Source organism: Paramisgurnus dabryanus, chromosome 14 (assembly GCF_030506205.2).
Source record: "Paramisgurnus dabryanus chromosome 14, PD_genome_1.1, whole genome shotgun sequence".
Lineage (NCBI taxonomy): Eukaryota > Metazoa > Chordata > Actinopteri > Cypriniformes > Cobitidae > Paramisgurnus > Paramisgurnus dabryanus.
Genome location: NC_133350.1, coordinates 9,243,101 through 9,259,864, shown reverse-complemented (window position 1 = coordinate 9,259,864; position 16,764 = coordinate 9,243,101). Strand labels below are relative to the sequence as shown.

Sequence of the window (16,764 nt, the reverse complement as noted above, 5' to 3'; positions counted from 1 at the left end):
CAGTTTGTGGCGGAACATTCGCAATGAGCACGTCAGCATTATATATGCTTAAATGCAACTTAAATGAGGCTCCGCGGAGCGCCGTCGGCTAACGCCGAGGGTGTTCATGTGAGACAGAAGTAGTGATAAACGCGATGTGCAAACATGTATTTGTGGTGGTCAATTTTAATTTTGTTGCGAACTGAGAAATAAATAACTATATGGGAATATACAACTACGCTCTCCCTTGTATGATGTCACAGCAGGCAGCGCAAATATAATGACACGCCTATAATCCCTCCCACTGCGAAGTGATACTAAACTCGATGGAAAAGCTAACCACGCCAAAGTGAGATGAGCTGACCCGATCCAAACTAAACTAAACCGTGGGGTACTATGCAATGGAAAAGCGCCATAAATGTGTGAGCAGCATAGAAGCAAAGCTGAAGCAGCAATCATATATCTAGGATTCAAAGATATCATGTTCAACTGTGTTAATTTGATTGGTTACATGCTTGTGACAAACCGTGAAAAGGAGACTGTCTCTAATCTTATAAAGAAAATGGTGTTAAATGATGAATTTGCCCATGGCTTGTCTTTAAACATATTAACAACACCACATAGACATATAAACAACAATAAAACCCTGATTTTCCCCGCAGTGGGACTTTAAAGATTACTGTATTTTAAAATGGGTTGGAACCTGAGGTCTAGAGAGACCATGTGATAGAACAACCTTTATAAACCATGTCATGTCTATGTGAAGTAAACTCAGTAACTTGTACAAGCACACTATAAAGTGACAAAGAACCGTTTGTTTAAAGCAAACTTTCTCGACAGGAATATATCAGTAATGCATAACCTAAAGTTCATCCACCCAGTAAAGTAGCCCCACTCAATCAATCAAGAATGATTGTTGTAAAAGATGCATTATAGTGAACACATTTTTGTTTGTTTTATGAACTATGATCCAGCAGTCACCCAGAATACGCCTTCAAACTCAGGTTACACCATGTACGTTGTCTCTGAAATAAGTACACGATGAGTCAAAGTGATTAATGGGTAAAATTGGTCCTGGATGTACCTACTTGTGCAGGCTGTGAATTGCTAATGAGTTGATAGGATTGTAAGTGAAGAATTTCAAAAGAGAAAATAAATGGTTAAAATGCAATAGAGTTAAAGGGAGTACAGCCTCAGTGAGGTGGAAAAGTACCAGACAACGTCATCCGAGAAAGTCTCACACAGTCCATAAATACAACGACACCCTCCAGCTGCCAACATCTGGACAAACAGCTCCAACTGAGAACCCAAAACATGCTCTACCGACTCAAAATCTCTTCCTCCATCCAAATGACCTATTTCAGCCTTTTCTTTAGTCTCAGAATGTCTTGGCATTTCTACTGATGTGAAGCCTGGCAACCATTCGGCTTCAACTCTGCATTTTCTCACGTTTTCTGTTTTACAGCTTTTTTAACTCCAAATGACGTGGCTGAACTACAGGAGTAGAAGTCAACGAGTACATTGCTGCTGGAAACAGGCAGTGTCCTGACTCACAGCAGCTCTGAATAGATATTCATCCCAAAACTCTTAGCCTTCAACAACGTTCAAGTCATATTTCCCTAATGTAATATACAATAGTACAGCTAATCGCTCATTACAGTATAGGAGATTATAAAGCTTAGATAAAACCTGTGATAAAATTTGATAAAAACATAAGATTGGCCCACCATCTGGGATGTGTCAGTGGATGCAGCTGGCTTGAATGACACTATGATAAGTTCAGTTGGGAAATGGTGTTTTCTTTAGCATTTGATTCAGCCCTTGCTAAGCTTAAAAAAATATTATTCTTCGATTTTAAAGGAAAACACCACAGTTTTTCAAAATTTTACTAAGTTCTTACCTCAACTGAGACATATTAATACATACCTATATTTTTCAATGCGTGCACATAATCTTTGTACAGTGCGTCGTGAATGTGTTAGCATTTAGCCTAGCCCATTAATTCCTTGATCCAAACAGGAATGAATTCTGAAGCCACCAAACACTTTCATGTTTTCCCTATTTAAAGACTGTTACATGAGTAGTTACACGAGTAAGTATGGTGGCACAAAAACAACGTGGCTTTTTTAAGCAGATAAAAAATGAGATGGCGGAAGAGCACTTAGTTTGCAGCACTTTGACCTCCGCACACTGTAACATCATCACTCCTGCTACTCCCCCTCTCGCTCAAACTTCTGTCAATATTACTGCACCCGAGGTCAAAGTGCTGCAAACTAAGTGCACTTCCGCCATACAATATAGTTTTTATTTTTATCCCCTTAAAATCCGCTTAAGCCACGTTTTATTTTTTGAATTGGAACATGAAACATGTTTTTCTTTAAGTAATTGTCATGATTTCGGTTTTATTGGCTGCTTTGTCTTTGTTTCACTTGTGTTGTGTTTTTGTTTTGACAGCTCCACACGTGCGCGCCTTCCACCTGGTGATCTCATTGTCTCTAACTCTTCGCACCGGCGTCCCACACCTGATCCTTGTTATTGCCCAATCCGGTTTGATTTATATTCCCCTCGTTTCCTTTGTTCTTTGCAAGTTCGTCTTTGTGTGTTCCTGCCCGCTAGCTCTGTCTAGTTCTTGTCGTGTCTAGTTTTATTCCTAGTATATTTCACCGTGCTCTCTGCTGCCTTTGCCCCGTTAGATTCCCCGCCCTGCTGTCAGTCTCTCTCGATTGGTGTGGCATCTGTCTAGTCTTTGGAAGCTTTCAGTCAGAGGAATCTCCAAGCGATATTCTACACCTTGCGCTGTCCAGCCGCAGTGCGCTCACGAGCGCGTAATTCTGCCGAAGACGCTGACAGCCGCAGTGCGCTCTAGCGCGTAATTCTGCTCTACACCCTGACTGCCGGAGTGCGCTGTCCAGCGCGCGTACTGCTGAAGACTCTGACCGCTTCTCTCTCTCTCTGTGCCCCACCAGGATTCTCCCTCCGTGCCACCAGGACTTCGTCCCTCTGATTACTGTGTCATCTCTTCTCCCTTTATGCATACACGGACACTGAGAGTTCTCCATTATACATATCTGATCCATCTAGTGTTTTTCTTTTATACATTTTGCATCTGACTACATTGAGTGTTTTCTATTATACATATTCTGTGAATAAAACCTCTGCGCTGGGATTCCGGTCTTGTGTCATTCCTAACAGGACGAACTTGCCAGTATGGATCCCGCGGAGGTTGATGCTCTCCGGTCGGCGCTCGCCCAGCAGGGCTCATGGTTGGGATAACACTCGGCTCGTTTCACTACAACATCTCAAGACCTGGAGGAGTTATCTGTCCGTATGGCTGACCTTTCCTCTCGTCTTGACCAGGTCAGTCATGATGCCACCCAACCCAGTCAGCCGTCGCAGACGGAGCCTTATTTCACAGCCCCACCTCCATATGATGGTAATCCTGCCTTCTGTCGGGCTTTTCTGTCACAATGCTCTCTGGTTTTTGCCCTCCAGCCCCGCCGCTATTCCTCAGAGCGCACCCGGGTGGCGTTTGTGATTTCTCTTCTGGTTGGCAAGGCGCGCGAGTGGGCTACGGCCGTGTGGGATGCTCGCGACCCTTGCTGTCGGTCGTTTGATGAGTTTCGCGAGGAGATGGAGAAGCTCTTCGACCGTTCGGTGCGTGGGGATGCCGCTGCGGCTCGGTTGGCACATCTGGCTCAGGGAAGGCTCTCCGTCACCGAGTACGCCATTGAGTTTAAGACCTTAGCGGCTACCTGCCACTGGAATGAAGCGGCTCTCCGAGCGCAGTTTGTGGAGGGGTTATCTGAGGATCTCCAGGACGAGATCGCTGTCCATGATCTTCCTTCCTCGCTGGAGGCCATCATTGATCTCGCTCTCCGGATCGAAGCCCGGAGATTGCTTCGTAGTCAGCGTCGCTCTCTGCGCCGGCGAGTGCTTATGGGTGAGACTTCCACTTCTCCCTCTGCCCCGACGTCTCCACCTGTCGAGTCGGAACCCATGCAACTGGGGCGCATGCGCCTGTCACAGAGAGAAAGAGAGAGGCGGCTGCAGAATGCCCTCTGCCTTTACTGCGGGAGACCCGGACACCTTGCTAGGACCTGCCCGTTAAAAGCCGCTGCCCACCAGTGAGTCCGGGAGTCCTGGTGGGCGCTACATTTTCTAAACTCTCCCCTGTTTCCAGCACCCAGCTCCCCGTCATGCTGTCCTTCGCTGGGCGTGATCATCCGTCCACCGCCCTCCTCGACTCTGGTGCGGAGGGCAACTTCATTGACGAAGCTCTGGTCCGCTCCTGGAATCTCCCGGCTGTCCCTCTTCAATCCCCTTTGGATGTCTGGTCCTTAAAGGGGCAGCTGTCCCCCTGTGAGTCTCTCTGTGTCTGGCAATCATCGTGAAGAGATTGTGTTGCATATTCTTCATGCTTCTCTGTCTCCTATTATTTTAGGGCATGGTTGGTTAGCGCAACACAATCCTCACGTTGATTGGCAGCATAGTGTTATTTTGTCTTGGTCCCAGTCTTGTCATGTGTCTTGTCTTGGTTCTGCTGTTTCTGGTTCTGTTCTTTCTCTTCCTCAGGTTCCGGCGGTCGATTTGACCGGGGTCCCGGCGGAGTATGCGGATATCGCTCAGGTGTTTAGTAAAGCCCGGGCCACCTCCCTTCCTCCTCACCGGCCATATGATTGTGCTATTGATCTCCTCCCCGGCACTTCTCCGCCTAAGGGTAGACTTTATTCCTTATCGGGTCCTGAGAGAGAGGCTATGGACCAGTATATTAATGATGCCCTGCGTGCCGGTCTCATCCGTCCCTCCACCTCGCCCGCAGGGGAGGGGTTTTTCTTTGTTGGCAAGAAAGACGGCTCCCTGCGCCCTTGTATTGATTATAGGGGTTTGAATGACATTACTGTTAAGAATAGGTACCCCCTTCCTTTAATGTCTACTGCGTTTGAGCTCCTGCAGGGGGCGCAGTTCTTTACTAAGCTAGATTTACGCAACGCCTATCATCTGGTGCGTATAAGAGAGGGAGATGAATGGAAGACAGCCTTTAACACCCCTACCGGACACTTTGAGTACTGCGTTCTGCCGTTCGGCCTTTGTAACGCCCCCTCTGTCTTCCAAACTCTGGTCAATGATGTGCTGAGAGACATGATTAACAAATTTGTCTTTGTGTACATAGATGATATTCTCATCTTTTCTCCCTCCATGCAGGAACACACTCAGCATGTCCGCCGAGTCTTACGCCGGTTGTTAGAAAATAAGCTGTATGTCAAGGCGGAGAAGTGCGAATTCCATCGTAAGTCGGTTTCGTTCCTGGGTTTTGTTGTTGCCCCCGGTGAGATCCGTCCTGACCCAGCCAAGATCAAAGCAGTGGCCGAATGGCCAGTCCCCGACTCCCGTAAGGACTTATTAAGATTTCTGGGTTTCGCCAATTTTTACCGGCGATTTATCAGAAATTATGGTCAGATTGCTCAACCTCTTACTGCTCTCACTTCCACTAAGGAGAGGTTTGTTTGGAATTCCAGCGCTCAGGAGGCCTTTGATAATTTAAAGTCCCGGTTTATCTCTGCTCCTGTTCTCTCTATTCCAGATCCGGCTGCTAAATTTATTGTGGAGGTGGATGCATCGGATGTCGGGGTAGGCGCCGTTTTGTCTCAGCGGTCTGCTAAGGATGGCAAGGTGCATCCCTGTGCCTTTTTCTCCCATCGGTTAAACCCAGCAGAGCGAAATTATGACATAGGCAATCGGGAGCTGCTGGCGGTCAGACTGGCTTTGGGTGAGTGGCGTCACTGGTTAGAGGGGACCTCGGAGCCCTTCCTGGTCTGGACGGATCATAAGAATCTCGAATACATCCGTTCAGCCAGGAGGTTATCTTCTCGTCAGGCTCGTTGGGCGCTCTTCTTTGACAGATTTAACTTCACCCTCTCGTACCGGCCCGGTTCCAAGAATACAAAGCCCGATGCTCTCTCTCGTTTGTTCGAAAGCCCCGGTTCTGCTGGGGACGAAACCATCCTCCGGGAGGGGCGGGTGGTGGGTGCCCTGCGCTGGGGAATAGAACAACAGGTGAGACGGGCCGGCCGGGAGGGGGAAGTGCCAGAGGGGTGCCCAGCGGGTCGATTGTGGGTTCCAAATGCGCTTCACTCCAAGGTCATCCGGTGGGGTCACGAGTCCAAGTTTGTTTGCCATCCGGGGGTTCGGAGAACGTTGGCTACCGTACGTCAGCGTTTTTGGTGGTCCTCTATGGGTCCCGATGTCAGACAGTTTGTGTTAGCCTGTCAGGTTTGTGCCCGTAATAAGGCCTCTCATCAAGCCCCTATTGGTCTGCTTAAACCATTACCCATTCCCTCTCGTCCTTGGTCACATATCGCTATCGATTTTGTAACCAATTTGCCTAGTTCTAAGGGAAACACTGTAGTTTTGACCATTGTCGACCGCTTCTCCAAGGCGGCTCACTTTGTCCCTTTGCCCAAATTGCCCACTGCTAAGGAAACTGCCCAGGTTATGATCGAGCACGTCTTTCGCTTACATGGTCTGCCCACAGACGTTGTTTCAGATAGGGGTCCTCAGTTTATTTCTCGTTTCTGGCAGGAATTTTGTAGACAAATAGGCTCCACAGCTAGCTTGTCTTCAGGGTATCATCCTCAGACCAACGGGCAATGTGAACGGGCTAACCAAGATTTAGGTAGAGCTCTCCGCTGTCTGACATCGCAATATCCGAGCTCCTGGTGCCAACAGTTACCCTGGGTTGAATACGCCCATAATTCTCTCCCTGTTTCTTCCCTTAACATGTCCCCTTTTGAAGCGTCCATGGGGTTTCAGCCCCCTTTATTCCCATCACAGGAACCTGATGCGGTGGTTCCGTCTGCGCTAGCTTTTGTCCGTCGTTGCAAACGCACCTGGAGAAAGGCTAGATTTACATTACGCCAGGTTTCCAGACGAACCAAAGCCGCGGCCGACCGTCACCGTAGAACCGCGCCCCGTTTTATCTGTGGGCAGAAAGTATGGCTTTCGTCCAAGGATTTACCTCTCCGTGAGCCTTCTCGCAAGCTGGCTCCACGATTCCTTGGGCCATACAGCATTGTTAAGGTTATTAATCCCGTGACGGTCAGGCTCAGATTGCCCCCAGCACTCGGTCGGGTTCATCCAGTTTTTCATGTGTCTAAACTGAAGCCTGTGTATTTTTCCCACCTTAACCCTGTTCCCTCTGCCCCCACCCCTCCCACCCCTCAGCTTATAGATGGTGCCCCTGTGTATTCAGTTAAGTCTTTACTGGATGTGCGTCGCCAGGGTAGGGGATTTCAATATCTCGTTGACTGGGAAGGATATGGTCCGGAGGAGAGGTGTTGGGTACCGGCCCGGGACATTCTGGACCCTGGGCTGATAGAGGATCTCCGCCGGCGACGGGGTGAGCCCCCTCATGGACCGCCCGGTGGCGGTCGTGGGGGGGGAGTCCTGTCATGATTTCGGTTTTATTGGCTGCTTTGTCTTTGTTTCACTTGTGTTGTGTTTTTGTTTTGACAGCTCCACACGTGCGCGCCTTCCACCTGGTGATCTCATTGTCTCTAACTCTTCGCACCGGCGTCCCACACCTGATCCTTGTTATTGCCCAATCCGGTTTGATTTATATTCCCCTCGTTTCCTTTGTTCTTTGCAAGTCGTCTTTGTGTGTTCCTGCCCGCTAGCTCTGTCTAGTTCTTGTCGTGTCTAGTTTTATTCCTAGTATATTTCACCGTGCTCTCTGCTGCCTTTGCCCCGTTAGATTCCCCGCCCTGCTGTCAGTCTCTCTCGATTGGTGTGGCATCTGTCTAGTCTTTGGAAGCTTTCAGTCAGAGGAATCTCCAAGCGATATTCTACACCTTGCGCTGTCCAGCTGCAGTGCGCTCACGAGCGCGTAATTCTGCCGAAGACGCTGACAGCCGCAGTGCGCTCTAGCGCGTAATTCTGCTCTACACCCTGACTGCCAGAGTGAGCTGTCCAGCGCGCGTACTGCTGAAGACTCTGACCGCTTCTCTCTCTCTCTCTGTGCCCCACCAGGATTCTCCCTCCGTGCCACCAGGACTTCGTCCCTCTGATTACTGTGTCATCTCTTCTCCCTTTATGCATACACGGACACTGAAAGTTCTCCATTATACATATCTGATCCATCTAGTGTTTTTCTTCTATACATTTTGCATCTGACTACATTGAGTGTTTTCTATTATACATATTCTGTGAATAAAACCTCTGCGCTGGGATTCCGGTCTTGTGTCATTCCTAACAGTAATAAGATTTTAACAAATCTCTTTTTGGAGAGATAAGGGGTTGTGCACACCAAAACTTTTAAACGCGTCTGAAAACGCCTGGACAACGCCGAATGCCAGCTGTTTTTTCAGTTAAGTGGCAGCTTTCTTCAGCTGAGCGCTTTGGTAGCTGCGATACTTAAGCTGTGAGCTGGTTGGTTGCTATGGTAATGCCCCGCCCCTCCTCCACTGTGATTGGACATTGACGGACGGAGCTTTTCACCCAAAGTTGAATATTTTGCAACTATCGATGATCAGCGCCGAGTGCCGAAAAACTGCCTATAGAGGCGGTTTTCAGCGCGGAAGAAAATCGCTAGCTGCTGGCTTATTTGAAAAACGCTGAGGTTCCATTGGACACAATTGAAAACATGCGCCGGCTGCGGGCGTAAAAGCTTTGGTGTGCACGCCCCCTAAGTCAGGGCCCCCTAAGTTACCAACATTTATTAGAAAACCACGATGAGCATAAAATATTTGACCCTGGAGCACAAAACCAGTTGTATGGGTATTTTTTATTGAGATCTATAAACTACCAGAGAGTTGAATAAATAAAGCTTTTCATTGATTTCATGGTTTGTTAGGACATGACAATATTGAAAAAAATCATCTTTAAAGTCCTTAGCAACTGCATCCACTCACAAAAATAAAGTTTTTATATACTGTAGATTTACGATTCGCTTGCAACTTGTTTTTATTTCTTCAGAGCTGTGCGTGCTATATAGCTTCACCTATAGAGAAAATCTCGTCTTTTTATTGGAGACCTTTAATTCAAGTGTTTTCATCCGTTCTTCAGTTAATGGAAAAACACATCTTCAGTAAATGGAGAAGCAAGTGGATGACTAATAGCACACATGTAACATTGAGACTATTAAAGATAAATTTCGAGGAGATTTATATGTATTTATACCTCAGTATTGATATGCTTTTACTGTAAGCTCCTCTTCAGCAATGTAAAACTGTGATAAGCACTACAGAAATACATATGCATTTAAACTTGAATATCTATTGTACTTAGCACAATAGATCTTGCTCTCATCTCTAAAGTACGATTTATAATTTATACTATGAGTCAATATTGCAACACACATGCAATTATTGTACTCCCAGCACACAACAGGAGGCAAAATCTCAAGGCAAACGTTAGGGATTTGTTGTTTGTCCTAATCTCAAAATCTTATGGGTCATTACTGAAGATAAGACTTCACAAACCGTTTATAGTGATGCTAGATTTGCTCAAGTCATATTTTGTTTGTTTTGTTGATGTTTTACAGGGAGACATGTAGGGCTGTTCTGTGGGTTCTCTTACGCCTCTGGGAAATCATGGCCAAGATTTAAAGTGACATAACAAAACCAGACCTAAAGTCACCTCACACTGACAAACACAACCACCAAAAATCTCCATCCCTGTCTTTCCTTTTTTCTAGCTTTCTTATCTTTATTCCTCTTTCCATGTATATATTTGACAATGATCACCCCATGATAGGACATCTACAATTCACACTGCTTTAAAGCAGTGGTCTCCAACTTTGTGCCCGCGGGCACCAGGTTGCCCGCACAGAGTCTGTGAGTTGCCCGCCAAAGCACATTCTATAAATAGCCTTAATTTTAATATTTATTTACTACATATTTTTATATTAGCTTGGTTTCTTTTTTGCGTGTTAACATTTTAAACAATGATAAAACATATGAATACATTTAAGTAAAACAAGTTTTATGTAGACAATATTAAAAAAGTAGCCCTCCAGATTGTTTCAAAATGTTTTATCCCTTGCTCACAAAAAGGTTGGAGACCCCTGCTATAAAGGGAAATCTTTACAGGATAGTGTCTAAAAAACCCAAAACCATTACTAAAAAATAATAATTTAGGCATCATTTTTAAATCTCGTCCAAGTATGATTTATGAAAATGAAATCTGATCTCAAATCAGACAAACACCACATGTAGTCTAATCTGGAATACAGAAAGCTCAAATGTTCCAAATAACGTACAACCCCTTGTCACACTAAACAGCTTAATCCTCAGGAAGAAATCCATTCAGAAAAAATCCTCAGAATACCTCTCAACCCAAATTAAAAGGCCAGCGTGATAGCGCATGCAAACCTAATCTTTACCATTACTGCAGTGAGTCAATATTACATAGCAGAGACTACTATATTACAATTAGAAGACAAGCTCTTTGTTTTCACAAGCAATAAAGCACGAGTGAGATGAAAGCAGAGCTCTCATGCACGGTGAGTGTTGTGGTACGGCCCGCTCAGCTCAGCTGAAGGTCAGTCAGGAAACAATCTGGCCATCTGACTTTTCTAATAAAGGCTGCATTTCTAAAGGATTATTACAAGAGGCAAACCAGTGCTAAGAGCACGACTTAAACCAGATCCAAACCATGTGCATAGTTTCAGCATCAGCTCCTTAAATTACCAGTTGATAAATCGGTAGTCATGAAGCCTTGTATAATATACACACATCAACTAGTTGATTAATGAGGTATATATAAAGAGTTTGGTTCCAAAATGCGATAAACACCTTTTTTATGAGCCAAAATCGTATCAGGCCAGTATTAAAAAGTAAATTCTTAATTTTAAGCAAAATCCAATATCTGCCGTGTTATTCTGTCATCTTTTCTCCCTTTTATCCCAAAACACGATAAATGCCAGTCCTCCTTCTCTGCAGAATGCAATAAATCCCCTCAACAAATCACAGCTCACCATTCCACACACTGTAAACAACAATGGCGGCGCGTTGAATACACAGCGAATCCTAGTTTTCCTCATCTACTTGGTAGTTCGTGATCAACAAAAAAACAAAAACAAAATAATACTTTTGATGGCTTAGATAAACCTGTGGTGGTTTTCTGTGGCAGGGAAGAAACGTAAGCCATCAAAATCGAATAATTTACGCGAGAAGCACTCGGGAGACGGAAAAATGCCGGCTGTTGCTTGTTCTCCCGACAGGATCAAGCTTCTGTCATGCTAACACATTGACCCCAGGGGATCTTATGAAAAACGTTTCATTAGTTTAGTCCAAGTCAACGAAAATCAAGCAGGATCAAAAGATTTTACAGCTGATCACTGTCAAAAAAGTTCAACGACGATGTCCCAAGGATGACAGCACCAATGACAGTGTTATTAAGACAAAATAAGTGTTTTGATTAATAACATTAATGTTTATTTTTTAATCAGTGTATACCACTAGTCAACTAGTGTTGCAAATACCTGTTCTATCACTTATTTTTAGTGCCTGTTAGTGCAGAAAATACTCATTTACGAAATGTATAAAGTTTAATAAAGTTTTATTTTAGTAGAAGTGCAGAACCACATTTTGGCGGATTGTTTTTACTTTCCTTGTTTCACGAGTTTGCCTGCCCATTCAGTCTTAATAATTAACGGTATACAAACTTGGATTGCTGTCTTTGAAGGCAGCTCGAACCTGAGGCTGTGCTTAAGTGCCAATGTCAAGTAACAGAACTGCACAGAGAAAGAAAATGAGCAGTGAAGGAGGAGACTGGGAAGAGGAGGGATGCCGGAAAAATGTACGCTGTGCAAAGCCACTTATATGCTTTTAATGATGCCTAACACAGGACTGAATGTATTGATTCCTTCTTAACCTAGTGTACCCATTAAAATATGGTTACTGCAGTAAAAGATTTTATTTTCATCATGGTACCGCTATCGCTGGATTATAATGTATTTGTTTTCCAAAAGCCTGCAGGGGTGATACTTTTCAATCATTTGCAACTGATTCATGAAGCCATACTTCTGCAATTCTTTAAACGATTGTGTTTTAGAAGTATGCTCAAACTGTAATGACAGCAATTCTATGTGATCGCAGATGCTCTGAAAAATACTGGGGCGGTACAAAAGTGAAAATGGTCGAGTTAATCTGAAGTCGGGTCTTAAAGGACAATACACCTGATAAAGCTATTACGTAGCTACTATACACCTTTTTTTTCAAGACTTTCTTGCAACTTGATGGCAACTTATCTACAACCCGGTGGTTGGGGATCTCTGGTCTACAGAACCTTTTTCCACTATAAAGAAACTTATTTAAATGTTAAAGGTTCTTTATGCAACCATACAGTTTGACAAAGAACCCTTTGGAAACCTATATTTTAAGAGTGCACACCTCATTAATCATAAGCTAGTCAGTTTATGACCATCATAACCCCACTCATGTTATGTACAAAATCTACGACAAGATATATGGGCGTCTAAGAATAACCCCATGAGGCACCAAGGGATTAGCCACTAGATGTTTTTATTACGTAAACGTCTGAATGTGGAACGGTAGCCAATCCAAAACACAGCTATAAAGTCGTAATATCTTTAGTATTGACGTTTGGCTGTGAAAGCATCTCATGTGTGAATGGCGTTTCAGTTTTCAGTGAGGTTCAGGTTCATCTTTCTTAGAACAAGCCTTGGCCTGAAGTACTTATCCATAATTATTTAACACATGCTATTATCTAAACTATCTTCCAATACACTTATTATGGGAACAATCCATCAGAGCAACCTGAAATTAAGTGGCTTGCTTGCAGAAAGGCACAATGGTGACGGCTACAAGAATCAAATTAACCATCTTATTATTACTGGTAATGAACCAGCACTAGTATGCATGAATGTCAAGCCAGTAGACAAAAAAAAGAAAAAATGAGTGATGGAGGTCCTTAGTAAAGGGCATGCAAGATCTACACAAGCATACATCACTGTTATTAAATGGCTTTGATAGCATAATGGCACCAAAATAACCTCATTAGTGTTCATATTATAAGTCAACAACAGGATTTATTCCTTATAAAATATCAGATGTTTGATCAGTAGTACAAACAGAGTTTCGATATTTTTCCTATTTTAAACTTGAATCTTCTATAGTTCGTGTACTAAGACTGAAAGGAAAATTAAAAGTTGTGATTTTCTAGGCAGATATGGCTAGGAACTACACTCTAATTCTGGCGTAATAATCAAGGACTTTGCTGCTGTAACATGACTGCAGGAGGTGCAATGATATTACCCGAAAATAGTCCCTTGCTATTGAAAGATACTAAGGGGACTATTTTCGGCTGCTGTGTAATATCTTTGCGCCTCCTGCAGCCATGTTACAGCAGCAAAGTCCTTGATTATTACACCAGAATTAGAGTGTGGTTCCTAGCCATATCTGCCTAGAAAATCGCAACTTTTAATTTCCCGTTGGTCTTAGTACACGATGTAACTACAGAAGAGTCAAGTTTTTATATAGGAAAAAAAATCAAAACTCTATTTTTGATGCTAATGGTCTAATCAGATTCAAAGGATTGTGCTAAGCTATGCTAAAAGTGGTAGCGCCAGACCTGGAGATCGGCTGAATGGATTCCAAAACTGTAAAAATCAAATGTATAACTCTAGGGGAACTGGAAAATGAGCACATTTTTAAAAAAAGTGGAGTGTCCCTTTAAAGCTTAAGGACACATACAGTATTCATACATTTACGAGTTAAACAGTAACTTACACAAAAAGGACAATTCCTGTGTTAGCCATGGCATACGCTAATCCCAGAATTCCACTTCCCATGATGGCATTTCCCAAGTTAAAGACGGACATCCCGAAAGAAGTCTTCCCCTCAAACTGAGAAAGACAAAAAACAGAGAAATATATACATTTACATTTGAAACCCTTTCCATCAAATTTTTGCATAAAACGTCTTGATTTTATCAAAGGCTCTTCTTACATCTGTGAAGCGAGGGGGTTTCTTGTCATCTGCATTGGTGAGGAACTCAGAGCTTTCCGCTGTGTTTGCCTCCGCATTATGTGCAGTTCTGTTAGTACTGAAGATACATAAAACAGCAATGATATCAATCAAGATGCAAAAGGGTTATTAAAATATTGTACTTTATTAAAGGAATATTCAATTTTCTTAAAAGAAAAATCCAGATGATTTACTCACCACCATGTCATCCAAAATGTTGATGTCTTTCTTTGTTCAGTCGAGAAGAAATTATGTTTTTTGAGGAAAACATTCCAGGATTTTTCTCATTTTAATGGACTTTATTAGAGCCCAACATTTAATACTTAACTCAACACTTAACAGTTTTTTCAACGGAGTTTCAAAGGACTCTAAACGATCCCAAACGAGGCATTAGGGTCTTATCTAGAGAAACGATTGTCATTTTTGACAAGAAAAAAAAAAAATGCTCTTTTAAACCACAACTTTTCGTCTAGGTCTGATCCAGCGCAACCTAACGTAAATGCGTAGTGACGTAGGGAGGTCACGTGTTACATATATATTAAACGCAAATTTGCGGACCATTGTAAACAATAAACTGACACAAAGACATTAATTAGTATCAGTTGACATACAACAACGTCGGAACGGTCCTCTTTCAACACATTTGTAAACACTGGGGCGGAGTTTCGCGTTCGTCTTCTGTGACCTCTTGACGTCATGACGTATTGCGTTGGGTCACATCACGCATCACGACCTGATCTAGACGAGAAGTTGTGGTTTAAAAATTGATATTTTTTATTTTTCTTATCAAAAATGACAATCGTTTCGCTAGATAAGACCTTTATGCCTCGTTTCGGATCGTTTATAGTCCTTTGAAACTCCGTTGAAAAAACTGTTAAGTGTTGAGTTAAGTATTAAATGTTGGGCTCTATTAAAGTCCATTAAAATGAGAAAAATCCTGCAATGTTTTCCTCAAAAAACATAATTTCTTCTCGACTGAACAAAGAAAGACATCAATGTTTTGGATGACATGGTGGTGAGTAAATTATCTGGATTTTTCTTTTAAGAAAATGGAATATTCCTTTAAGTCGTTCAACTTCCACGCAACTTCCCATCTTTGTACGGCATATGGATGTCATAATATGTCAAATTGTATATTTTGTGTTCCTTTCTGCCATTGTAGAGCTAGATAGCTAAAGTTATTAATTCATTTTTTTTATTATTTAGAAAGGTGTGTCGGGGAACAAGATGCAATTCCCATCTTATCATTACGTACCTGGCATTTTCAGTGTTATTTGGTACAAGTTCCCTACAGAGCAGCGGGGTAGGTCATTCCCCATCCACGACAGCACAAAAGACAGAAAAATGACATTGAACACAACCTAGATAAACACACTTTGCATGTGCATGTACGTGGCCACAGTCAGGGTGACGTGCTTTCTTATCAGAGAAACATTTAGTTTGCTGAAAGTGATAGGAGAGGGCAGTGCCTTCACATGCAGGGCGGCATTTGTTTTGCGTGGTTAAACTGTATACCCAACCACAGACACACTAGAAATTTAAACACTTATAACCAAATTAAACGTGATGTCTTAACTATGCTATTCAGTGACATTTCAAACTGTGATGACAGACAAGCTTCGCCTTATTTGAGAAGATTTGATGCTTTTAGGCTGGAAGATACCACAAATACGGACTAATGTTCATACACTATTTACCATAGAGTACAAAAACGTGCATACTGTATGTACTTTATAAGTAATCCATTCGTAGGTCAATGCCCTCCAAAGTGTAGACATTATTGGTCTGTGATGCCATTTAAACATTGCTCTCTATGTTTGACCATTTAAACAGCAAAACTGGCTCAACCAATAGCGTGAGTTTGGGGAATAACTATCTGGTCATCTCTTAGTAGATGGGGGTGTATAGAAAAACCTGTTTGAAAAATGACATACAGTACTTTCCATTTACATTCACGTTTATGCATTTGGGATAGGCTTTTATCCAAAGCGACTTACAGTGCATTACAAAATCTACATTTTCTTTCATCAGTATGTTTCATCAAACATGTGACCTTTTACCAATCGGGCTACAGGAACATGCCACAATCTTGTCACCTGTCCTGGGTAATATTTAGACTAAATGATAAATAATGTCTCTAAACTAATCTTGAAATGCAAATGTGTTACTAAACATTACAAAAAAATAAATTAAATGACCATCCTTAAAGGGATAGTTCACCCAAAAATGAAAATAATGCCATTAATGACTCTCATGTTGTTCCAAACTCGTAAGACCTCCGTTCATCTTTGGAACACAGTTTAAGACGTTTTACATTTAGTCCGAGAGCTTGTTGACCCTTCATTGAAAATCTACGTAAGGTATACTGTCCATGTCCAGAAAGGTAATAAAAAATTATTAAAGTAGTCCATGTGACATCAGTGGGTCAGTAAGAATGTGTTGAAGCATCGAAAATACATTTGGGTCAAAAAACAACAAAAATTACGACTTTATTCAGCATTGTCTTCTCTTACGCGTCTGTTGTGAAGTGCACGCACGAGACTAAAGTCATGTGACTGCAGTGACGCGGATGACGTTTTATCCTCAGACATCCTTTGACAAGTTTTATTTTCAAACTTATAGCGTGCGTCTCCCTCAGACTGTAAACAAAGCCCAGGTGCACAAAAAAAAAACAAATCAGCTGGGGCGCACCAGATAACACGTCAGCCGCGTCGTTCGTCAAGAGAAGAGAAGACAATGCTGAATAAGGTTGTAATTTTTGTTATTTTTGGACCAAAATGTATTTTCGATGCTTCAACAC

The 16,764-nt window shown here is 42.9% G+C and overlaps 1 protein-coding gene across 2 annotated transcripts in view; it reads right to left on the bottom strand.

The window, feature by feature from the left end:
• Positions 1–16,764, bottom strand: part of slc38a3a (solute carrier family 38 member 3a) — a 61,003-nt gene that overhangs the window by 28,891 nt on the left and 15,348 nt on the right. Inside the window, exons 3-5 of one of the 2 annotated variants that reach the window (XM_065240984.1) lie at positions 15,220–15,252; positions 13,947–14,043; positions 13,728–13,843 (exon numbers count right to left, since the gene is read on the bottom strand). In XM_065240984.1, the coding sequence (XP_065097056.1) occupies positions 13,728–13,843; positions 13,947–14,043; positions 15,220–15,252 (246 nt within the window). The remainder of the gene's footprint in view (positions 1–13,727; positions 13,844–13,946; positions 14,044–15,219; positions 15,253–16,764) is intronic. The other variant, XM_065240986.2, reaches the window with a different exon arrangement.